Source organism: Lissotriton helveticus, chromosome 9, assembly GCF_964261635.1.
Source record: "Lissotriton helveticus chromosome 9, aLisHel1.1, whole genome shotgun sequence".
In the NCBI taxonomy this organism is placed as follows: Eukaryota; Metazoa; Chordata; class Amphibia; order Caudata; family Salamandridae; genus Lissotriton; species Lissotriton helveticus.
Window position 1 is genome coordinate 523,457,035 of NC_136070.1, and position 27,073 is coordinate 523,484,107.

At 45.1% G+C, this 27,073-nt stretch overlaps 1 protein-coding gene across 1 annotated transcript in view; it reads left to right on the plus strand.

The window, feature by feature from the left end:
• ACTR10 (actin related protein 10) overlaps window positions 1-27,073 on the plus strand; it is a 186,669-nt gene that overhangs the window by 150,199 nt on the left and 9,397 nt on the right. The window contains exon 12 of the mRNA XM_078660372.1: window positions 8,582-8,783. Within this exon, the coding sequence (XP_078516498.1) occupies window positions 8,582-8,783 (202 nt within the window). The remainder of the gene's footprint in view (window positions 1-8,581; window positions 8,784-27,073) is intronic.

A 27,073-nucleotide genomic window follows, 5' to 3' on the forward strand; every position in this document is an offset into this window, starting at 1 on the left:
GGTATAAGCACTGTCTAATGTATAGCAGTACTGGGGAGTCAGGATTTGGGAAGTGCCAACAGATTGCCCTGAATCTACAAGTGAGCAGGCACCCTGTGTGACACATCAATGACTGGAACAAATTACAGCAGCTAGAACCGTGGAGTTCAAACAAGGGATTACTGGTTAAGGAATACTTGGGAGAGAGTCACCAGAGACACACCCTCAACACTACAACTCCATGATAACACCCATGTTAAATGGGCAGGACTTACACTGCCTCACACAGTAATACATCAGTGGTGGCAGTGCTCTATTTTCTATGCAGCTTAGTGAAAAGCATTTTTGACCCAGAGGGGAACACTTCCTGCTCATCCTAATATCAGTGCCACTTGGGTGCGTCCTTAAGAGCATGAACTCTACACCCCACCCAGGCACATTGGGCATGTTAGAGAGCAAACCCAAGAGAAAACAGTCAAAGACTTCCTGGGACCCCCCAGACGATGGTCAAACGACATGTTAACCGAGATGGGATTAGGGTATACCCCGCACCCAGCCCCAAAGTGTGATCTGTCGCAAAACATGAACATCAATAAATACCTTTTTTCAAGCCTTCCAACAGATCAGAGGAGAGAACTAAGCCCTAAAGCTGACCTCCGAGGGGGCTTACATGAGGTGAGAAGGGATGTGGGAGATTTAGCTACTAGTGTTTGAGAGATGAAGGAAGCCTTCTCAAGCAAATAGATTACTGAGAGAAATTGCAGCAGCACATGCTGATGCTGGAGGAGCAGCATATCCCACTCCAAGAGAAATATGAGGATGTCAATAATGAATCTTGTAGAAACAATTTTTGCATTAGGAGAAGACCTCTAGATATCGCACAGACTGACCTCCCAACCTATGTGCAAAACATCTGAAGCAATACTGGAAATGCCTGAAGATTCACCAGTTAAGGTAGACCGAACACGTACGGTTTTACAACAAAAGTCATCAGGGGGCCTCCCGACGTGCTGGCCAGGGTCCACTGCAACAGTGACAAAGAGACTATAATGGAACAAGCATGCACAGGTGGTCCCATATCCTTCAATGGCTCCAATATCCTACTGTCCCAGGATCTCGCCCTGATCATACTAGCCAAGCGAAGATCCTTTAGGCCAGTTCTTGACCTATTAAGATCTAAAGTTATATAAAATACAGGAAGGGCCACCTATTCCCGCTTATCTTAAAACAGCTGCTCCTAGCTTCACTTTGGAAAGCCACAAAATAGTAGGTCTCACTGATAATGAGATGGAACAATAACAGAGGCCAAATCATGAGAGAAAAGAAGAGGCCAATGGACAACTGTATCCTACAAACAACGACATATGAAACCAGATATCAAAGAAATCACTGTGGTTAGCAAGAAGCCTGGTGTCTGAATGATTTTCTACTTAGAGACCCAGTGGTCATTCATGAAATCAGGGACGTCGTAACAGAGGATCACCGACACAGAAGAATTAAACTTCTTTAAAATCAGGCAGTGCTCTGAAAGAAATTCATCCAAGGTTAGTCAATTGAGGCACAGGAGGGAGGTTACCCTGGAAAGGGAAAAGTCGGCTGATATCTTTACTACAAAAGCATGAAGCTAACCTCTCCAAAAAACCAGGCAGGCAGCCAACGACAATAAGAGGTCAGTTGCACACACTTGAATGTGAAAAGACAAATTACATTTTAGCAAAAGTCAGGCCAAATACTACAAAAAAGCAACAATGTCGTATCTTATGAGCAGACATATTGCGAACCACATGAACACAACGAGTCGAAATGGCAATTAATGATACCTCTGCAGTGGTACAAAGGTCTGAGGAGGCGATTTATTGAGCTTTCCACACCTATAATGAAAGCTCATATAAAGAACAACTCTTGAACCCCAAGATGCCAAAGAGTCCTTATGATTAGAGTCTCTCCCCAATGTAAGCGACCAATGAGTCAAAATGTCTAGATGAGCCTATCTCCGTAGCTGACATACTGAGGGTAATCAAGCATTTAAAATGTAAGATATCACCTGGCCATAATGGCTACACGGACGCTTTTTATAAATGTTCCCCCACAGCTAGCCCTCTTGCTGGCTAACTTATATAATACTTTTAAACCTACACAGAGTCTAACCCATGCTATGATTGAGGTGTCATTTGCTATACTTGTAAAAATCAGATAAGGACGCTTCCATGTGCTCGTCATACAGATTGATCGACTTGCTGGATATCAATGTGAACATTTTTGCGACGGTTCTGCCAAGCCACACGGAGGCCATACTACCAAGCATTCATGGGGACTAGGTGGGATTTATCCCTGCTCGATCCACATTGGATAACACTAAACAGGATCTTCACTTCATTGATATTGCAAAGAAAAGATGCCAAGAAGCTGTCCAACTTTCTCTCAACACTGAAAACGTGTTTGACAGGGTGGACTGGTGCATGATGAGTGTGACCCTTGCTTAGGCGAGACTGGGGCCCATATGACAAGGGTGGGTAGATACATTATATGCCCCTCCATGTGCTAGGGTCCAGCGGATTGGCGATAGTACCTCCAGAATAGAGATACAAAGGGGCACGAGGCAGGGCTGCCAATTATCACCGATGCTCTTTGTCCTCTACATGGAATTACTTCTGCAAAGATTATGTAAAATAAGGCGAACCAAGCGAATTCTATTCTACGGAGCCACGTTCAATATTTCTGCATTTGCATTTAACATATTTACAGACTCTCACGACTCCCAATCCATTCAAGAATTAATCTTGCTAATAGAGGACTTCCAACTGGCCTTAAAATCAATCTAAGCAAATTGCTTGGACTCATCTAATGGGCGGGCTGACATTTACCAATTTCCTACAAAAAAGGACCCCTTTCCAGTGGACCTGTGAGGGATTTACCTATTGGGAATTTTTCTTCCTCCGCACTTTCAAGAGGGTGCCAGAAGTAAATTTAAAATGATCAAAGCCCTTATATTTTCACGGTGCTCACAAACTCTTACTTTCATAGCTAGGCAGGATGGCGTCTCTGAAAATGACCGTTCTTCCCAAAATATTCTATCTGTTTCAAAACCGTGCATTTACACTCACAAAGAACAAACTGGCCCAGATACAGGACACCTGCTACAGCTTTGATTGGGACTGGAAGAAACCAAGACTTTACAAGCGTATAGGAAAAGCTCAATCGCAGGAAGGAGGCCTGGGCATCCCAAACAAAGTTTACAGAGTGATGTGTGCACACCCTGGCTGGCTGAGCTTGGATTGATGCTACACCATGATTGTGTACATAGTTGGAAGTGTGTTATATCTATACAAGACCCCACAAAATAATCATGCTGATTCGACACAGTTTCTTGGTCAGGGATGCACTTCTATTACAGTGACTGCAAATAATAGAATTAACTGGAAACCAACACGTAAGCAACAGCATAGTAGCCTGCAGCATCCAGTGTAATGATTACCCAGTGTGGACAGCAGATGCACCTCCCTTTCTGCTTTAACACTATGCCACTGATGAACCAAGAGGCAAGTTTTTTCTCTTGTGCGCCCTAAATGTGGCCTATGTTTGTAATATTGATAGCTGAAACATTGTATACAAGGAAGGTTTTTGTACAGCACACACCCTGATCTGGTGTTTTTCAAGGTGCTGTTTAATGTGATGGTAAAGTAAAAAGAGGCACAGTAACATAATCACGCAATTTGGTCCTGAGTGGAAGCATGAATTCATCCCAGGTTTTCCTGGTTGCACAATTCAGCCACCAAGTGGATTATCTTTATCCTATTTTACATAAAGGATTAATGTTTTGTCTTTAATTCTTTGAAGGGTTTCATAGATAAACTGTATTTCATTTTAGTTGCATTTTTAAGCAATTAATATATAATGCTTACTACCCCTGGAGAGGTGTTGAAGAACTATGTCAAATGCTGATGAATTCCCTACAAAGAGGCCAGTTCCAATTAGCGTACCCTAATCCGTTTGGAATTCAATATCAGAAGTTTACACTACAGAATTCCTCAAACCTGCTTAACAGCCCCAACCCATGATATCAAACACGACTATCTGCTTTGTGCCTCTCCTTTGGATAATCAAGTACCACATGGTGTATAGGGTCCTTCCTTCACAGCCCATGTCTGCTTTGATGTGTTGTTGTAATTACACGTTAGCTTGGGAGTGTGCTCCCATGAACACCCATGGGGAAGGTAGGTGCTTCAACAGTTCTCAAGTGTGTTATAATCTGTTGAAGCCCCCTTTCCTTGAAACAGGACATAACTCTTGCAATAAAGATTACATGTGCACATCAGATGTTGTACATTGTTGTTGCTCAGGCTCCTTGGGGCAGGCCATGTTTGATGTGTGCCTGAAATATAATCGAAGCGAAATGGACTTTGTGATTGCAAGGGTATCTGGTTTGCTTGATGCTCATTAGAAATAATGCAATTTAATGTAGTTGCTAATGTGCTTTACCTAGAAACTTGCAGATTTGTGAAGATACACATCAATTTCGAAGTATCTGCTTATGTTGATACTGAACATTATTTCTGAATTTATTACCATTCTATGTTTTTAAATGAAACTGGCTAAGACTCTCGCATGGTTTGAGGTTTGCCATTTAAGAACTAAATAATCAATTAAAAAAGGTTGTCTACTGGATGTGATACCTGTGTAACACACAGTGAGCCATCATGTACTTGAGCGCTGGGAAGCCATTTAATCGCCTCTCGTCTGCCTTGAATGGACAGAGCCCGATAGAAAAAATTAAGGAAACTTATAGGATGATGTATAACAAACAGCGTCTGTCAGGGCAGCTGCTAGTGCTTAGACTCGCGTATACACACACCTCTGATAATGTATCTCACTCTTGCAGAACAAAGGCCCATGTGCAGCTCCACTAGTGCACATCTGTCCTAACACATCTTGCATACAGAAACAGCATAGCTGGTGTACCTAAAGCCTGCAGCAACATTTGATTTCACAGTCCTTAACCCCATTTCCAGCTCTGCCAGTGCCCCGAGTCCTGTAGTGCAGCTCCCCTTGACTGGCCAATGTTTGGACGTTCACACAAAATACCTCATGAGTTTATACTTCAGCTGTACCTGCTATTGCAATGCTTTGACTCTCACACAAATCTGAAAATGTGCCTCAATCTTGTTGCCGCACGGCTGGTTCAGCGCTAACACCCATACAGTGCTAGTTAGCTGACTGCCACTACACATACCACGTGGTACAAAAGGGGGTGGTGATGGACGGAGCATCTGAACCAATCAAACACTCACACCCAGTCAACAGATCTGGGTTTAATCCATCACCGTTCTTTAGCCCACTCTGCCACCCCAGTTCAGACATGGCCATATTCAAATCAGTCTGACCCTGTGCCTCATGGGAACAGTCCAGCCCAAACTGCCAAGCCATGCCTTACCTGGACCGGAAACAAGCTTCCGAGGACCGGTTTCTGGCATTTCAGCCGCCTTCAGCCCGGCTTGCTTGAATCCAGTGGCAAAGTGAGCAAGGGACTCACGTCTGAGCATTCCCTGCCAACTCCAGTGGCAAAGTGAGCAAGGGACTCGCGTCTGAGCATTCCCTGCCAACTTATGGCGAACAAAGTGGTACAAAAGGGGGTGGTGATGGACGGAGCATCTGAACCAATCAAACACTCACACCCAGTCAACAGATCTGGGTTTAATCCATCACCGCTCTTTAGCCCACTCTGCCACCCCAGTTCAGACATGGCCATATGCAAATCAGTACCACAGCCAATAAAAAAACATCCTCTGATATTTACCTGGCTGCCTGACAAATAACAACTTCAGACCTATCCAGCACCTGCATACATTTCCTGCTACTGGTCTTACTGTCAATCGTAACAAAAATACCTGTTTATCTTCTGTCTTAATAACAATTCATTTTTTTATTATATGTATCCTGCATCCAGAAACAATAGGTTCCTCATATTTTGTGCAGGTTTCCCATCTACTAGTTCTACAGGAGATGTTTAAGATTATGCCAAACTGCTTTGTAGAGAGTCCCTATGCATTTCTCCACATGATTCTTCCGTAAGCATCACGCTAAAACTGACTTCAGCATTGTGGCAGAGACACCATGAACGTCCTCCAGTTAGTAATGTGCACCTGGGAAAAGTGCTTTCAGCTAGAGCATTTTCATATGATGTAGTATCACATGCAGCTAACATGTAAATAACAGAAACATATTTCACCATCCATATTTATTTAACCAGGATCAAAGAGGTTTGGGTATTATGTACACATTTCATTTCAAAAACATTAGTCCATCTCATAACATCTGCATTTATAAACACTGGGTCCATTTGCATTTCTGAAAACTGGGTCCAGGCAAATTGCTGTGTTTTTTCCAAGTCAAATAAAGATATTGTATGAATTAAAAACAATAAACCACCATTCTTTCATGTTAAAGTATGTGAAAATGTTGTAGCTCTGGCATCCCGTACGTATAAAACAAAACTGCACTCTGAAGCCCAAAGTTAATGATGGACTGGAAAACAGCAAAACATTTCTCATGACTGTCCTCTTCCTTCTGTGCTCCTACGATGTAAAACCAAAGATTCTTAATGAACTTCTATCTAATACTACTAATACTTTTTAGGTCAAGGTCAATCCTAATGTAAGCTTGATAATTTGTGTATTAGTTAGAGTTCTCTAGACAGCTATATTGCTGCTGGTTCAGGCAGCTAGAGCAACAACAAACTAATCATGGCTGCTTTGGCGGGAGCTCAACTTTTGTGGAAACAAATTTCGGGCAAGTCAAAACCTATTTCTGTCTACCAACATGTGGGCAGAGGCAAAGTCCCGACCTGTAATATTCCTAAAGTTTTTATTTTTAGGTTGATCAAATAAGGTCTGGTGATCCATTTAAAAAAGATTACATTTGGAGACAAAACCACTGAAATGCAGAGACCTCGATTGAAGAAACCTATCCATGTATCTTGAATTGCCCTTATTTTGGGGCTCTGGAGTGAGTTACTCCCTTCATGAGTTAGTGGGACTCATCTTCTATATGAGGTTGTATGCCTGAGTAATCTTGTTTGTTTTATTTCATCTCTTAAAGTAAAGAGTTTTTGACAGCAGTGTTTCTCTCTTTGTTTAAACCCAACTTGATTTCCTATAAATGCATGTTTTTGTAAGATTAAAAATAATTTTTTTAATAGACAGAGCTAAATCTCTCCAATCAAAAGTGTAGTGCAATCCTGCGCAAAGGCAGAGATATTATATGTTTATGAATTTTTTCAAGAAAATGTGATGGAAAACTAGTGTTATAGGTAAATTATCTTTCCTACTACTGTGTTTAGTATAGTTGTGGAGAGGGTTGCACGGGTGGTTGTAGGATTTTGTCCTATGTGATATTCTAATTCTGTGCAGTCTTCTACATGTGGCGAGGCTGATCTGTTTTCTCTTGCATGTGTTTCTCTTTTTTTGTCTAAATGGAAGACAGTATGGTGGGTCTGTAAACAACAGGCCTTTTCACATAGACAAACAAAACGCTAACAATACAAAAAAAGAATGAAATATATACATTGTACATGTGTAGGAATTTGAGGTAGGGTCTTTGGTGTCCTTTTATACCACCGAGAGCTCTCAAAGGAAGGGTAACATTCGCTATGTCACTGTTTTCCTCATTCAGCACATCTTATCTAGTTCATTTTTGTGTCAGTTCTTTTGAATAAGAAGCATTCAGACCCTCAAAATCGAAACAAGTGAAACTGCAGAAGCTGGATCATTGTAGTATGTCCCATTGCTGCCAGCCGTGTAAAGCTTTAAAAAGAAATGTAATGCAGTTGCATACAAAGATGCAAGTGTGCAACAGTATTCCAAAATTCACAAAATCATACCTACGTCTAAGTGTGTATCTCCAACTTTATTCAGGTCTCCAGAGCATCCCAAGATCACAGGACCCACCATAGTAAGCCACAATCTACTTGCCAGACAATCATTTCTGTTTACCCTTTGGGGCAGTGGCTCTGGCGCTTGTACCAACATGCCCCCAACTACTTAATAAGCACACACAAAATGACATCTTCACTTTCTCTGGGACATTCTTAGTTTGTGGATTCCCTTTTGAGATGCTAAAAGGGACTGTCTTGCATAGATGATAGATGTATGCTGTCGGGTGAGGCACTGACAAAAAACACATTTGAGGGGACACCAAGGTCCTATAAGCCTGGTCTGTCAATCTATTAGGGGTACTAATGGGGGTACTAATGAAGTGTGTCTTATATTTACCTGTAAAATGGATATTTACCATATTATATCATTAATGAATTTAACAAAACCAGAAATGTTAATTCTCTATCGAATTATCCGATTCAGAGGAGTCAATATTGTGGCGTTTCCTTTATTCAAGAGATGTAGTTTGCTATTGAATTTAATCAATGTGACACATACAAAAGTATGAATGCATCTTCTTATTCACCTTGCTGTATAAATTGTTCCTGATTGTACATAACTTATAGTATTGGCGTGTAGTATTGGCGTGGTAAAGAAGGTTCTTAGGAACGCTTTCTAAGTGCTGTCTAAAATTACGTTTATGCATATGTTTTTCTTCATATTTTCTGCAGTGTCCAATAGATACAAGGAAGCAGTTAGCTGAAAATCTGGTAATCATAGGTGGCACTGCAATGCTGCCTGGATTCCTACACAGATTAATGGCAGAGATCAGATATCTAGTGGAAAAACCAAAATACAAAGAGGCTTTAGCAACCAAGACTTTCAGAATTCACAATCCACCTGCAAAACCAAATTGTGTGGCATGGCTTGGAGGTAAGAGCTGACCAAACATAATCCTAAAAATGTAATGCATTTACGGAATGTGATAGAGATGCTAAATAAGATTCCCTACTGTTTGTAGTTTACTCTTGATGCATAGACTTATAGCATATCAGTTTATTCTCGGACATCTGTTCGCTAGCTGTCAAAGCATTCAAATGGCATAATTTCTAATGAATTAGAATATATCTCAATAATTAGAATGACAAATGTTGCAGTGCTACTTGTAATGTGACAAATATTACTTGTGTATCCTTTCTGTACTTCTCACATCTATCCATATTTACTTTTGGCTCCTCTTACTTTCATTTAATTTATTCTATAAACATCAAATAGGCTGCAGTTGCACCACAGGTGTATTTTGTTTTCTGGACTGTGCAGTTGAATGCCTTTTTAATTCTTGCCTAAAACAGCACAAGGCTTATCTCTTGCAAGACATCTTGTAATAGAACAGTGGGCTTAAAGGCTTCCCATTACTCTTAAAATTGTCTGGCTTCACGGTCAGTCTCAGTTGCTTGCTACTTATTGGTCAGTTGGTGTAGGAGTCCTTGCTCTTTGTGTGTTTGTCCCTGCTCTGGGGCAAGGATGCATTACTTGTGTCCTTCCACCGCTCATTTGCTGTAGGTGCTACTTCTTTCATTCTGTTTCATCACTGTACCAGAATGCATCTTTTTCACCTGTCTCTCTTCGCCATAACTTTCGCCCCTAACCTCTCCCCTAAAGCCAGAAGAAACCTTAAACACACATTGATCAAACAACATCCAGAAACACTCTTTGCGGACATTTACCACTGCTCCTCCAGAGGCCAGCTGAAAATGGGCATAATTTTCCACACGGACAGACCGGAAAACTGGAACTCCATTCTCAGATCACATCTCCTCATTTCTAAAACCACCAACACCCCCTCACAGCTGCAAACTAACGTTTTCATCCCCTAATCTCCCTTTGCGCAGCGGCAACACCTCGGTGACCATCTACCCTAACGGCACAGTCCTGATTCAAGCCAATAACGACAACCTAGAGGCATTCGATTCCCTCTTCCCCACACTACGCAACACCCACTCTCATGCTCCCCTCCCCCGACCGACTCACTCCCTATCCTTGGACAGTTCAAATAGCCATGGAACTCCGGAATCCAATACCACGACTGTCGCTGATAACAACATCCTCCCTCCTCTTGACACCTACCCCCACTCCATCCCCCCTCAACACCTACCCCCACTCCATCCCCCCTCGCTCCCAACACGCACAGTTCTTACCCCCACCTTTATACTAGCCAATGGCATGACACTTCGGAGGATCTCCAACCCCAGACCGTCCGTTGCCTACCCCCTTCCCCTCACAATGCCACCCTCAACCAGTAAACACCGAACCTATCCCACTAGCTATGCTTCCCTGCACCCTCCCTCCACCTACACAAAAGAGTAAGCCAACACCACAGCACGATTCTTCGCTTCCCCCTCCCATGGCCACCCACACTGGTAACATGGACACCACTGACACCATAAAACAGCCCAACTCTGACAAGCTCTCCCCCTACTGGGAACGCCCCGCCCAGTTCTCCCCTTCAACCCTCCCTGGGAAGACGACTCAGCATCTCGCTCTACTAGAAAGCCAACTAGAAACCATAATCCTGGGCCTCCAAGATAGCCTACTGAACCTCAATAGCTCAACCCTTGCCTGCTTCCGTCCCACACTTTCTCCAGCTCTAATCATCAAAGACCTGCTAAAGTGCAGGGGTGCAATCGGAACTCAACCCTTCTCCCAAACCAGACTCAGAGACCCTACAGATCTAGACCCGCTATGTCCATGAGCGAAGCGATGGAGCTTGCCTCCTCGTATGACACTGCCGCCTCTCTCTCTCCCCTAAAGCCAAGATCCAAGTCATCACAGGATTTAGAAGAGACCACCTACCTCCCAGAGACCCAAGACCCCCCCATCCTTCCTCACGAACATCCCCAGGTCCCCCTTAATGAAGAAAATCAATAAGGAGCTGCCGTCCACCAAGTGCATGCTCATAAATTGCAGATCAGCCACCAAACATGCAACAGAGCTGGCAGAAATCATCCTTACTCTAGACATTGACATCCCCTTCATCACCGAATCTTAATGAGTTCTCCTTCCCATTCATGGACTTACTTGTTCCCCCAGGCTTTGCGATCATCAATAAAGACAAAAAAGTCCAGCGAGGTGGGGGTGTAGCTATCATACACAAGACCACCATATCTGTGACGGAAATCGACACCTTCAACTACAACTCCTTTGAATGTCTAACCACCAACATCAAGCCAAGAGATAACAAACCACTTCTCTGCCACCTCCTCTACTACCCACCTGGCCACTCCACCGCATTCTTTTGCAACGCTTTAGACAATGCTAGAAAAAGACCCAAGAAGCTCTTCAAGCTCATTCGCCAACAAACTTCCAAACCCCCGGCACCCTCAGTTCTGGCTTCCAAAGAATTGTGTGAGAATTTCGCTAACTTCTTCAACGACAACATTTCCAAGATTGAGGTCTCCCTTGATGTCACCCACAGTCCCCCACACAAGAGTGCACCCCTAGGGATAGGAGCTGCCACTCACGAGCTCCCACCTACACAATGGAAAGTTTTCAACCCCATCTCCAAAGCAGAGATAGTCAAAATTATCTCCACAGCTAAACCCTCCTCTCACGCCTCCGATCCTATACCGGCCCAGTTAGCCAAAAAGCTCAATCTCTCCTCAGCCCCTGGACCAAGATCATTAACAGTTCCCTCACTACTGGAGTCATACCGGACTGCCTCAAAGTCGGCCAAGTCACGCCACTATTGAGAAAACTAGGCTTAGACACTAACTACTTAAACAACTTCATACCCGTATCTAATCTTCCTCTCCTAGCCAAAATCATGGAAAGGTGCATTCTCCTCCAATTGACTCAACACACAGACAGCACCAACCTCTTAGACACTCACCAATCAGGCTTCAGAAAAGGTTGCAGCACAGAGACAGCGATCCTCAATGTCATTGACGACCTTCACAAATCACTAGATGCAGGCCAGTGCTCCCTACTCATTCTCCTGGACTTATCGGCTGCCTTTGACCCGGTAGACCATAACCTGCTCATCAAGGTACTTCATGAGAGGGTAGGCGCAGAAGAGGTGGTCCTAAAGTGGTTCTCCTCCTTTCTCCAGAACCGCTGCCAAAGAATAAAGATTAGAAACTTTTCATCAGACCTCCACCCCGTCAGCAGAGGTGTCCCCCAGGAATCAGTTCTATCAAATCAACTGTTCAGCATCTACATGGAACCTCTCACCACCATACTCAAAAAGTTGAACATCCCCTTCCACCTCTATGCGAATGACACCCAGATCTACCTTGAAACTTCCTTCGTTGATGATATTCACAGACTCAATGACACTGTAAGAGACGTCCAACACTGGTTATCACAAAACCACCTGAAACTCCATAAAGACAAAACGGAAATCCTCCTCATCTCTAACAAAGAGGAGAACCACAGAGGAGAATCACAGAATGGCTAAACTCAATTGACGCCCTAAACGACAATCTCACACTCTGGCGGATTCCGCAAAATCGCTCCGAATCACCCTTGACCCCAAACTTGACATAACCAAACACATTAAGAACACTGCCAAGAGCGCCTTCCTTAGCCTGAAGCTTCTTAACAAAATTAAGCCCTTCATCATGCCTCAAACTAGCCACTCAGTCTCTGGTGCTGTCAAGACTAGATTACGGGAATGCTTCCCTCACAGGTACAGCAAAATCCCACCTAGCCCCCCTCAGATCTACGCTCAACGCAGCAGCCAGAATGGTCACTGGAGTGAAGAAGTTTGATCACATCTCGCCCGCACTCAGAGAGCTAAAATAGCTCCCAATTGAAATGTGTGCCAATTTCAGAACGGCCTGCCTCACACACAAAGCCCTTCATACAGGGAAACCAGCCTACCTGGCCGCCAAACTCAAGAAGGCTGGTCAGACAATAAGCCTCAGAAGCTCCAACACTCTACTCCTCATCCCGCCGAAAATCCGCAAACAAAAAAACGCTTCACGATCCTTCTCTGGAAATGCCCCCAAAATCTGGAACTCCATCCCAGTTCATATCAGGACTATCCCCTCCTTTCTACAATTCAAAAGACAACTCAAATACCACTTCCTTAATCGGTCTTTCCCGAATGGATAGTCACTGCCGAAAAGCCTAAGCCTGCACTTCACAGGACATAACCACGGCCTCGACAAGACTTATACCTCTTCCCCCCCTTGCACGTGCTCACTATTGTGACTCACTTTGTTTTCCTTTCCTGTAATGTTATTCAACACACAGGTCTTCCAATTACGCCTTGATTAAATGTGTTTACGATCGCCTTAATATGTTGCCTTAACCCAAGTTGTGAAGTGCTCCGATACCTTCGGGTCTGGCTAGCGCTATACAAAACTCTACAATAAATAAATAAATTGTGTAATTCTCCCCCCTCCGTAGTCATCCCACCCGATGACCAGACACTGTACGTCATCTTCCCCCATCCGCCCTCTGTTCGTAGTCTGTTAAAGCCCCCATGCACCCTCCCTTCTTTGTCTGTTAAAACCATCTGCTTGAGCAAGTCATCCATTTCAGCTGCTTCTATGGTTGGGTCCACTATCGCAAAAGCAGTTTTACACCTGAACCTCCCTGATCTACAGCTCCCTGCTTGGAGATTGAGAAGAACCATTTGACAGGTTTTGACCTTCCGATCAAAGTGGTAGAAATCATTCTGGATGCCTAGCTGTTTTTCCTCCTAGGATATATATTTAGGCTATTGGGCTAAATTTGTAACTTGGTGCGAAGAGAAATTTTTTGAACCTCTAAAGGTAGAAAGGTCTGATATTCTGTTGCTTGTATTGTCTTTAGCAAGGTTTTACTGTGGGCATGGTTATGGTTACTCATCGCATCCTTACGGTCTATCTTGACCTGCCTGTTTGGCCCTCTTTTTGTAAATAACCAGTAGTGATGTCTTTATCAAGCCTTGAAAAATCCTAAAAGTGTTACTAGGCCTGCAGGTCTAGTGACTTAAATAATCTACTCAACCTAATTATAATGCTCATGACCCATAAACTGGTTTAAAATTATGTGATCCTGGGCAAGAATTTTCACTGAGACGCCATTTTCTTCTTGATCATACATGAGTGCACCTTCATATACGCAAGTTTGTCATGTCTGCTGCACAGAAAACTCTTTTGTTTGATTTTACTTTTACTTTTAAGAGTTGTGTGTACCTTTCAGAGGGCTTTTAATTCTGGGAAATGAAGTACTTTGAGTCTTTATCTAGCCACATATATGATATACATGTCTGCTGTCTTTCCTCCATTCATTAACCGCATTGTCCTCTGCACCGGGCCAGGAATATTTTCAAATCATGTTTTAAAACTGTCACTTTTATTAAATACATAACTAAAGCATACAGTAGCGGGCACATTGAATGTAAAATCTGCTGATTGCAAATGACAAATGGCCACAGAATTTCCCACTGACATGTTGTTTTAAAACTATATAGTGTACAATGTCTGGAAATCGAGTTTCTTCAAATATTTGTCATTTGCACATCACCAAGTAAAGTGTGCTGATTTGTTATGCTCCTATGTAAATCGTTCTTGGCATCATACTTCGATATTACAAAAAAAGTTCTTTCATAACTCCTGATATATATGTGTACTGTTCATTTACAAGCTGTTTAAATGTTGTTAGAAAAAAAAAACTGACATTTTGCAGCCTTTTTTTCCATAATTGTTGTCCGATAACTCACTTGACAAAAAGCACTAGCTATAGTAAGAGAAAGAAAATTATACACCATTATCCAAGAACAGATAAGCAACAATTAATAAAAACAAACTGACCTTTGACCTCTGTCCATGAACATATGCCAAATGTGTCTAGACGAAAACAAGATTTAAAGGCCTCTTTATAGCTCATTCACTTTTTAAAAGAAAAGAACACCTGTTCCTTTCAGCTTAAGTAAACTCGCTATCATAGATGAGTAAATTCTAAAAATAGCTCGACCTGATAAAATCTCAACTCGCAATTGCGAGTGGGCAAGTGGATTTTTCGAGGCCTGTTTATTAAAAGGACTTTAATGTATCTTTCCTTATGGTCTGTTCAGTATGCCGCAGTGGAACCTTAATTTAGTTCTGACATTTTTGATGTGTGTTTCCTTTGAGTGCAGCTGTACTTTGAGGATATTGATGACTAAGATTGTGTTTCTAATTGCCATCACTTTTGTATGTTGCATTAGCGAGCTGCAGGCCTTATCATTTCAATCTCCACATTCCACATTATTTCCTAGGACTGGTTCTTCGGACTTGTGCATCCTTTATTCTGAGCGGGGTGTCCCCTCGACATGTGAGGCAGTTGATCACGCTTAATGCATTTTCTTTGTCCATTGCATGCATCTAAAGAGGGCTAGAGGTTACACCAATTAAACTTACAGTATGACCTTAATTTCTACATTGAAGAAATACTTTCTTGACAATGAACTTTTGGATTCACCGCTGCACAGAAAGGAAAGACCAACCTTATTAAGAATGATTGCCCTCTGCATCAAACCTTGATCTATGCCTTGACCAAGAAGTATCCCCTAGGGTGCCTCAGCACTCATTCCACCAGGTTAAAAGCCACCATCATTGCTCTAGTTTGGGGTCTTTTTATGTTGCCCATCAGCCAAGTAACTCTGTGCATATATGTCCATACTTTCACTGTCACTACTTCATTGATTCTCTAGTCTGTAGGGAAGGTTGTTATGCCTGCTTGGTCTGCCAGGTCTTCTTGGTGTAAGTCTACTTCTCAGACCCACCTCCTTTGAGGGGGCATTGCTTTGATTCTGATTCACAAGGTGAGCAGTCAGCAGTTGGGTAGAGTATCAACCAGAATGAGCATGCCAAAGGTAACGTATGCATTAGGTATTGCCTTACATTTTTGCTAAACAAGCACTTTGTCAGTGACTTTCTCTCTCCCACTTGTGAAAGAAACATGCTTTCATCATGTGGGATTAATCTTGAAAATTGTTTCATGGTTGTGAAGGGATTTTATCAAACAAACTGCATGCACTTTGCAGCACCGTATTGGATTATTGGAATGTGTGAAATTCTGCATACACTTAGGGCTGCTTTAAATGATTATATATGATATAATTCTGAGTGTTGGAATGGTGTACATTTTAGTTAATTGGAAAGACGAAGGACAAAAAGCTAAAAAGTGCAAGAGTTTCCACTCTCTTCTGTTGCAAACACAAGTGTCCAAAGCATGTCTGCTAGAAATCTAATAATTAGATCATTAGCTAAGTTCAAAAGATCCCCATTGCAATTTTGTAATTACTGTTACGCAAGGTGAGAAGGAAGAGATGTATTGAGATGTGGCACTCCTCTATCTCCTCTATCTCCTTTCCGACAATATTTAATGGCCATCCCACAGCTGCTGGTATGTTAATTTCAAATATATTGACCCATTTGTGATTTAGCTTCATAAAGGAGGATGTAATAAATAATAACCAAGGCAAGTTAATTGGCCCATCCCTGATTGAAGATTGCTTGCTTTGTATTTGCTACCTAGTAACGGGGGAAGGCAGCTGTTACATGAAACTATGCCCATCCACGAGAGTTAGTGTTGCTTGTGCTAAGTTTACTGGTGACTGATAGAACATTACACTAACTGTACAAACAGTAGGATAGGTTAGATGAAACAGTTACTGGCCTCATTAACATTCACTTTCCCCAAAATAGTATGGCAGCCATTTTGCAGTTAAAATGATTGGCAGTAGCTCTTTAATACAACAAAGACATCAGACTCTAATAAATATGGTAATTTTCTCTGGGCAATTTATAAAACTGGATCCCTAGTCTACATTTGAAGTCCTGCTCATGTGGACTTTGTCCTTTGGACAAATGATACCGATAATGCACCAGTGGATTTTGTTATCCATTATATACAAGTTCAGTCATAATGTCCCAGTTGATCCTCCTGTATCATCCAAACACAGTGGAATTATTCTGTCCATCCATTATATATTTCTTTGACAAATACCTAAAAAAGAAACATTAATTACCAGATTTTTGTTTTAATAAAATAATGTACCCTTGTTTCATCAGTTGTAGCCTGTGCATTATTAGTCACAATACAAATTAATACAGATGCACATTCAGTTCCTCATCAGTATTTAACCCATTAGGTTTCTTGGTCTCCTGGTCTAATATCTGCCTGGACTCTAGTTTCCTCAAAGTTGTTTTGTGATCACCTCCTCTCAGTGTTCTCGATATGGCATCAGTAACCCTATATTTCAACAATTTGCTATTGCCTTCATGGTGTTCCCAAAACTGTCTTGCCACTGGGTATGTAGCCTGTGTTCTGTGGCCTACAAATATTGCAAAGTGTTTTTGTCTGCTGCCATTTTGGTGCTTCCTATGTACCTTTTTGGCAGGGACATATTTTTGAACAACATGGTTACTTTTAAGAGTTGTGAGTACCTTTCAGAGGGCTTTTAATTCTGGAAAATGAAGTACTTTGAGTCTTTATACTGTTATCACTGGTAACATCACTTTTTACCAACTCATCCCTCATTGATCTGCATCACAAAATGTGAGTTGGGGCCTATTCGTTAGATAATTTTCTAAAGGTTACAGTGTTTGTGCAAAATATGTCCCAATTAGCTATTTTGTTTATTATAAGTGTTTATATGTCTGTGTGTTGTTAGATGCTCATCATCATCGAAAACTTTATCCAGCAAAATATAAAAAGTTACAGTTAAAATATAAAATAACAGTCTAGATGATCCCAATCAAAATTAAATGTGCATACAATTACATAAAAACTCTTCATCCAACCAGTTTGTGCTGTATAACATGTAGGGTACTTGACCAATTTGTCAGAGCCTGGTCCAATAAAATCCAGATATGATGAAGAAATTGAACTGTATGTCAAACTCGTCCTCAAATGTGCTCCTTGAACCTCACAACTTGTCTGTTTCCAACAAAGTGCAAGAAATATCATGTAGTCAGATTTACTTGTCGTTTTTATCACGAGTGTTGCGTTCAGTTAATTTTCTGCTAGCACCACGAGCTGCAGAAATTTCCCACTAATCACTAGGTTCGCTCATTGGAGGCAAGTTATTACTGCTTGTCGACACGTGCATATAACTTTTCTTATAAAATGGAACTTCAGTAACCATTTTCTCTCTTCCACCAGCGCTGGACATGTGCACCATAACATATTGGCACAGTCGACATGCAGTCACTGTTTCTGGCCTTAACGAGACTGGGGCATTGCATAAAGTGGTAAAACTGCCCAGACGAACGTCCAGTAGCTTAGCTTTGCCTTGTGACTTAAATATTCTCCTAAATTGGCTTGTGGCTTCAGGAAGCTGTAGGATCCAATGGACATCCATGCATGTGACCTTTTCGTCAGTAGGGCCATGTCTGTGAGCATAGACTGTTGTTTAACCACTGGTGCCAACCCCTTGCTGTTCACGGCCAAAGGCCGTTTGCATTGTGGGATTAGTTGTCTGATGGAGGTTGAAGGGAGGGGGGTTGCCGCTGGGCTTGGCTGCACGCCACACCCTGTTGGCAACCTCCCAGAGCACGTGGCTGATCGGGGATTGGCTTTATGTATGGTAATAAAATATTACTTTACTTTAACAAACAAAAAAAAAATAGAAATTAACTGAAAGAACAAAGGTTGAAGTAACTTTATAGCTCTACGTGATAAAAATATTTTTTTTTAAATTAAAACCTTAGATATTCACTGAAAAAAATAAAGGTTAAATTAATGTGATATTTGGTAAAAGTCAGTGACAAAATTAACGTTTTGAACAACAACAAAAAAAGAAATTAGCAGAACTAACTAGATCTTGCGCCCTCGCCATGCACTGCTTAAGACCTCAAATATTACATCACTCAGGACATGTTCTATGACATTATTTATGACTTCACAGATTACATCTCCAATGACATCACTGATGGCATCATCCAAGCTTCTTTTTTACACATTACTAGTAATGCTTGTTCACGTCAGCGCTGAACTTGAAAGAAACATACATTCATATCCTGATGCCCCGAGCACATCATCAGTACTATCACTGTGTGGTAAATGACCGACACTGTCAGTTCACGGTGTTATCTTTCGGAGTCACTACAGCACCAAGAGTGTTCATGATGTTCCTAGCAATTGTTGCAATGCACCTATGTAAAAGTGCTAAGGATGTCTTTCCATACTTAAATGACCTGCAGATGAGGAGGAGCAGCATGTGGCAATGCCTAACACACTCAAAATAGTCTCTGTTTCACAACCTAAGTTTCACCATCTGTGTGAAAAATTGCATATACAGCCATAATAGATTCAGCCTTTCCTCCTGTCAATATTCAGTGCTGTTACAGGCAACGCTTACCCCAATGACCGGAGTGTGATTGCATTCAACAGCTCCTGCCTCTTTTTCAGACACACCATCCAATTACTATTCAAATCATCACAAAACTGTTGGAATGATGGCCTTGTGCTCAGTAATTATACCTTACCCCAGATTGCACATTCACCCTCTACAAGTATGCTTTGTGTGGAAGTGAACACAAGCGAAATGGCCTTGGGGAGGATAGAGTGTTGGTAACGTCCATGCCTCTAAAGGAAGTATTAAATCTGAAAGAGACACGTTAGTGATAGATTCCTTACCTTAGAATATCCCCAGGCGTCGGACTGGATCCGGAAAGCTTTGCTAGCAGTACCTCTGCGCAGCAGTAGGTGGCGCTGCGCGGCTCCGCGTCAGTCTCTGGCGTCGTATGCGCCGAGATGAAGTCACGGAGGCTACTTAGGCGCCACTCCTGTTAGTTCTTTCTTTTTCCGTGCCAGTAAGCGCAGATCCGGTTAGTGCACGTACCTTCGTCACTTTTTGACTATCTTTTTGGGACTTTTGTCTCTTGTTGGTCTTCTCTGGTGCGAGTAGAGATGCCTGGTTTTATGTCCTGCGGGGCCCGCCGTCGCAATATGTCGGTGGTGGACCCCCATGACGTCTGTGGGGCGGTGCCGAAAGTTGCTTGAGGTTCGGCACTCATCCCAGCGCTGTTTGAGGTCCAGGGGCTGTTCCCGAGACCACGCGCGGGGCCACCATCACCGCTCCTCGAGATCCAAGTCTTCACCCTCATATTCGGGTAAGAGACGACACAAAAAGAAGTCGAAGAAGCGATGTCGCTCTCCGATGTCCCCCCGTCAATCCTCGGATGCGGACGAGGGGTACAGGGGCTCTGCCCCTGCGGCTCCTTCGGAGCCTGGGATTCCCGCAGCCTACCCGCTTTACCCAGGTCCGTCGGCAACTCCTGCTCAGGTGCAAGAGTTTCTTGCTGCCATGGACTGCCTGTTTAGGCCTCGGGCTCCTGCCGGTGCGCCTTTGGGCCCTGCGGTCCCGTGTCAGGATCCTGCTGGACCGTCGACCCACCGGCGGCGCCAGCCCCGCCAGCGGCTCCTGTGCCGTTTGCACCAGCCACGGCGCCAAGAGGTCCCACACTGCCGGCTCCGGCCCCAGCGCCACCCTCGGCTCCGCCTGCGGCGCTGCAGTGGATGCCTTTGGTTCAGCCTCGGCCCTGCTTCCCTAACGGGTTTTGTCCCCACCTGGGATCCGAATTGGGACACGGCGCCGGTTCGGCCCCAGCCGGTGCCGTTTGTTCCTTCCCCGGACCCTGCCCTGCTGCCGCAGTCTGTGCCACATACGGCGGAGGTAGAGGATGACTGGGAGGGGTCCGAGGACCCTCTTGCTTGTCAGTGTGACTCGGAGCAGGATTGGGCGGACGACTTGGAGGAGGCCGGTGGCCTTGACGTCTGCTCTGATCTGGGGTTTGCCTCTCCCCCGCCCTCTATGGAGGAAGGTGCCTCGTACACAAGGGTGCTCCGTCAGGCAGCTGAGGTCCTTAACCTTGATCTCCCTATGGTGGCCCTAAAGACTAATCTCACTGAGGTGCTCCAGTCGGTGTCCACTTCATCGGAGCCACTGTTGCCCTTTAATGACGCCCTCACTGACGTCTTGTTGGGCACTTGTCGCGGACCGCCACTGGGGCCCCGGTGGATAAGAATGTCGCCAGGCGTCATCGCCCGGCACAGGGTGACCCTGCCTTTCTGACCACTCACCCTACTCCTGAGTGTCTGGTCATTCAAGCTTCAACGTCCCAGAGTGCCTTTCCCACTGCTCCACCGGATAAGGACTGTAAGAAGCTAGAGCAGTTCTGCAAGCTGTTGTCCTCTTCGGCCAGCCTACTGTCTGTTGGGTCACTACTCCCACGCAGTGTGGGATACCGTTGCTCAGGTGTTACCTCAGTGCCTGGAAGAGGTCCAGGCTGTGCTGTCTCAGGCTGTGGCCGAGAGTAAGGACACAGCTAGGTTCGTCATTCGTTGTGGCTTAGACACCGCGGACTCCCTCGGTAGGGCAATTTCAACGACTGTGGCACTTCGTCACCACGCCTAGTTTAGATCTACTGGGTTCTCCTCGGATGTCCAGAGCTCGCTCATGGACATGCCCTTTGATGGCACTTGCCTGTTTGGTGATAACGCCGACAGTGCGCTGGAGCGTTTTAAGGACTCCCGTGCTACAGCCAAGTCCTTGGGCCTTTCCACCACGCACCTGGCCACGGCTACTTTTCATTCCTTTGGTGGCCATGGAAGGGGCGCCCCTGCCCGCTCTTTCAGTCAATAGCCAGCGCAAAACCAAACTCAGCGTGGCCCTGGGCGTGGAGGCCGCCGAGGTGGCTCTGGAGGCCGGCGTGAGGGTCAGTCCACCTCTGCCCCGTGACATACGCCTAGAAACCTTCCTAGTCTGAGCTTCGGGTCGCACCCCACGCCAGTGGGCGGCAGGATTCTACATCACCTTCCCCATTGGCGTTCTGTCACTTCCGACAGGTGGGTGCTGCAACTCGTCCGGAGGGGTTGCTCCCTCCCTTTCTGGGTGCTGCAACTTGTCCGGAGGGGTTGCTCCCTCCCTTTCGAGTCTACCCCCCCGCCCAGCCATGCCACCTTAGTTCCACCGCATGTCAGGGGATCACTTTGCGCTTCTCCAGCAGGAAGTCATGGCCCTCTTGGCCAAGGGGGCCATCGAACGCGTTCCTGGGTCAGAAAAAGGACGTGGTTGTTATTCCCACTACTTTCTGGTTCCCAAGAAGGATAAGGGGGCCTACGCCCCATCTTGGACCTAAGGAACGTCAATCGCTTCTTCCGGAGGAGAAGTTCAAAATGTTGACTCTGGCTCAGGTCTTGGCTGCCCTCGACTCTGGAGACTGGATGGTAGCGTTGGACTTGCAGGGCGCATATTTTTACATCCCCGTCCTGCTGGCCCACCGGCTTTACCTGCGGTTCACAGTAGGCCAGGAGCATTTTCAGTTTGCCGGGCTCCCCTTCGGCCTTACCAGCGCCCCTCGGGTGTTCACGAAAGTGATGGCGGTGGTCCCAGCTCACCTGTGCAGGTCAGGGGTGTCCGTCTTCCCCTACCTCGACGACTGGTTGTTGAAGGCGGGTTCGCCCCAAGCAGTTGTCAACCACCTTCAGACTAAGGCTGACCTCCTGCATTTGCTGGGGTTCTCCATCAACGTGCCGAAGTCGCACTTGAGTCCCTCTCGGAAGCTCCCCTTCATCGGAGCAGTTTGGATTCAACGCGGTTTCGGGTTTATCCTCCCGAGCAGCGAGTCTGGGATATTCAGGCTATGATTCCGATCTTTCAGCCTCTATCCCGGGTTTCAGTCAGGATGACCCTTCGGCTCCTGGGCCTGATGGCCTCCTGCATCCTGCTAGTGCAGCATGCCAGATGGCATATGCGAGCTCTGCAGTGGGACCTGAAGTTCCAGTGGGCGCAGCATCAGGGCAACTTGTCCGATCACATCCAGATCTCGGAGGGCACTCCGTGACAATTGCAGTGGTGGCTCATGAATCGTGATTGGGTCAATGGCAGATCCCTCCTCCTTCCCCAACCGGAGCACACAGTGGTGACGGATGCGTCCTTCCTGGGATGGGGAGGCCACTTGGGAGAGGCGGAGATCAGAGGCCTCTGTTCTCCGGCACAGTCCTGGCTCCATATCAATCTTTTGATGCTTCGGGCGTTCCGACTTACATTGAAAGCATTCCTTTCCTCTGTCCGGGGAAGTGTGGTGCAGGTGTTCACGGATAACACCACCACCATGTGGTATTGCAACAAACAGGGCGGGGTTGGGTCCTGGACCCTATGTCAGGAGGCTCTGCGCCTCTCAACGTGGCTGGAACATCAAGGTATTACCTTGGTGATTCAACACCTGGCAGGTTCTCTGAACGCCAGGGTGGACGAACTCAGCCGCCGGTGCTTGATGGATCACAAATGACGTCTGAACTCGGATGTGGCTCAAGGTCTCTTTCAGCAGTGGGGGGAGCCATGGTTAGAGCTATTCGCCACCAAAGAGAACGTGCAATGTCTTCAGTTCTGCTCGTTGGAATTTCCAAGGCGGCACTCGCTCGGCGACTCTTTTCGTCACAAGTGGAGTTGCGGTCTGTTGTACGTCTTTCCGCCTATACCAGTTCTGTCGAGAGTGCTGAAGAAGATTCGGCGCGACTGGGCCCAAGCCATCGCTGTGGCTCCGGATTAGGCACGAAGATACTGGTATCCCAAGCTACTCAGCATGGCGATCGATCCCCCGATCCGACTGCCTCTTCGGGAGGATCTTTTGTCACAGCATATGGGGATGGTCCTCCACCGAAACCTGTCCAGCCTCCACCTCCATGCGTGGAGATTGAGCGGTGACAGTTGCTCCCGAAGTCTGTGATGTTATTATGGCAGCCAGGTGTCCCTCCACTAAAACGGTAGACGCCTGCAGGTGGAACAAGTTTGTGGCATGGTGCACAGCAGAGCCTGTGGATCCCCTTTCTGCCCCTCTTTCTGAAGTCCTTCTGTTCCTTCTTTCTTTGGCCCAGCAGGGCTCTACTCTGGGCACTTTCTGAGGCTATCTTTCGGCCATCTCTGCCTTTCTACGGCTTCCAGATCAGCCTTCTCTTTTTAAGGCACCAGCTGTTAACTGTTTTCTGACAGGCATTACGCACACATTTCCTCCTGTGCTGTTCATAATGCCTTAATGGGACTTGAACCTTGTCTTGATGTATCTGATGTGCACTCCCTTCGAGCCCCTTCATAACTGTCCTCTACATCTTCTCACTCTAAAGACTGCTTTCCTGGTAGCTATCACCTCTGCCAGAAAAAGTGAGTGAGCTCCAGGCTCTTTCTTCTAAACATCCTTTCCATTCCGTTCATCCGGACAAGGTGGTTCTCAGGACCCGTCCTTTCTTGCCAAAGGTTGTCACATCCTTCCACATCGGGCAGACCATCACTTTGCCCACCTTCTTTCCGCCTCCGCATCCTTCGAAATAGGAAGAGAGGCTCCACCGTCTGGACCAAAAATGTGCATTCTCGTTCTGTCTGAAGCGCACACAACGGTTCCGGATGGATGACTAGCTCTTTGTTGGCTACGTGGTCGCCAAAAAAGGTTGGGCCGTGCACAAATGGACTATCTCTCGGTGGATCGTTCTCTATATCAAGGCCTGTTACTCATTGGCAAAGAAGGAGCCTCCTGTGGGGCTGCATGCCCATTCCACCAGGGCAACGGCAGCCACTACTGCCTTGGGACGCGGCGTTCCCTTGCAGGACATTTGTCAGGCAGCTTCGTGGGCCTCGCTGCACACATTTACCAAGCATTACTGTCTTTGGCCGCTCTGTGCTCCGTAACTTTCTGGTGTAATCTGGTTCGGAGATCCACCACCGGGGTTGGTATTGCAGGGGTATTTATTCTAAGGTAAGGAATCTATCACTAACGTGTCTCTTTCAGATGCACAAGTTACTACTTGTGTTACGATATATCTGTAAGAGACATTAGTTAGTGATAGATACCTTACCGCCCCACCCATCCTCCCCGTTCTGCAACCTTATTTCTAGGGTTAAGGACATCCATTTCAGGGCCCTAGTTTCTTGGCACCAGTGGTCAGTTTTTGGCATGGCTCTGCATTCCTGGTGCGGAAAGGTGTGTGCAGAACTGACGTCAGCGCGCAGGGGTGGCGCCTAAGTAGTGTATGTCATGTCATCTCGGCGCATACGATGCCTGCGACGGACGCGGAGCTGCACGGCGCCACCTACTACCTCGCAGAGGTACTGCTAGCAAAGCTTTCCAGATCCAGTCTGACGCCTGGTGATATTCTAAGGTAAGGAATCTATAACTAACTAATGTCACTTACAGATATATTGTTACACAAGTAGTAAATTGTGCTTTTAATGGATATCTGCAGGGCTGCAACTTGGTAAACCTACTACACCTTCACCAAGCATTACTGTGTCCACATCCTTAAACGTCATAATGCTTTAGCTTGACAAGCTGTCTTGAGAACACCTTATCACACATTTGCTTGCTAGCTACCACTTTGGAGAGGGACTGCTTTAGAGTCAATGAAGAGTGTGTGTATTTACTGACACATTTGCTACTAACCTAAGCATTGTGTTAATCTAGGGTAAATGTCTAGGACGTATATAGTTTCCTTGTTCCTAGTGCATCTTTTAAGAGTGTGCCTTCAATAAAATCCAGGCAGACACAATATGATGATGGACGGAGCTCTAAAACTTTTCAGACACTCACCTCCAGTCATTATTAGATCTGGGTTAAGTCCATCATTGTTCTTCTGCTCACTTCGTCACCCCAGTTCAGACCCAGCCATATTCAAATCAGTCTTGACCCTGTTCCTCATGGGAAGAGTCCTGCCCGAATTGCCAGGCCAGGTCCTCCTGGACTGGAAACAATCATCCTAGGACCGGTTTCGAGGTCACCGGCGATTTGTATTGTTTAATGTTGATTTGTGACTCAGTTCAGATCTGCATTTCAACAGTCAACAATGTGTCGCAGAGTCCGTAAGTAGGTGAAAGGTTATATTCATTGTTGCTTTTTGCAACATTCAGTAAGTGGTAACCTATCAATTGTTATTCTTAATAACATTCAATAGCAAATCCCTTAAGGGTATATAACCCCTGATGCAAGCCAGAGAAAGGGTGAGAGGAACTTCCAGGGCCGGAGTGAAAGCCACAGTCTTACCAGCTTTTGACAGTATCTCCCTTTACGTCTTTACGTGGAACAACAGCTCTGTTCCATGAAGATATGGTGGGTAGAAACCAGGCACCTGATCATTCTTACTGCCTCTATTTGTTGTTAAAGTAGTTTAGCTAAAGACAGAAAGGGAGGCGTCACCCACATAGAGTGACATGCTGAATTACCATAATGGTGTTACAAGTTTTCCTTTTGATTAGCCTGATAGCTACTGTTTTTGCCATTATCTTGTTTGTTCTTTCAGTTACTGCTATACATATTTTATGCATTTGTATTGGACTTTGATCTTGTTATTTTAAATACAAATTATAAAGATATATCCTTAATGCTTATTCTTGAGTGGGTCTGTTCATGATGAAAGAGTGTTTGCAACTTACTAACAACAGATAGTATTGGGAGTCTCAAGGGATGATCGCTACCCAGAATACACCATCTTAATTTAATGTACAGAATGTTTGGAGGGTTATAGTCCACCAGGTTCTCTGTCTCAGAATTGCATTCTGGATAAATCCTGAAAACCTATCCGCACAAGAAGCATCACTGTAGAGATTCTTCAAAATCAAAACATCGACCCACCTCCTGGTGGTTCCCTTAGTCGAGTGGCCAGACCTTCCTCAGAACCAGATTTGGTGGAGGTTCACCTGATCTCTGAGCTGATTCCAGTTCCAATTCCTCCCTCAATGGAGCCAGTGTTTCCAGTGCCCACAACAGTAATAACATTAATGCAGGTCATGCTGTAACTGTTTTGTAGCGACCCAGTTCCCTCTGGTGTGCCTTTTGGGTTGTGGAACCTGCGGGCTTCCAGACTTGACAACTGCCAGCAGGCTCTTCTCCGGCATCAGGTGACCCGCCCCCGCCGCACCCTCTCAAGTCTCTCTGCCTACTCCAACTGGTACTATTGTTGCGCCAAAGGCTCTGTCAATAGCTCCGCCCCTGGCATCAACACGGGCACCTTCTCCAATACAGTCACTGCCTTCAGAACTCACTCAAAAAAACAAAGTTGGCCTCATGCTTTCAAGGAGGCAGGCGCAGAGGTTAGCAGTGGCAGCCCGATAAAAGGAGAAGTCTGAGAGGAGGCTTTGCCTGGAGATGAGTACTATCAGCACCTATATGATATATTTGGCATTGACTCTTACCAAAGCCAGTTGTTGGACATCACAGGGCATGATGGCGATCTATAGTAATGAGGCGGCCAACTTG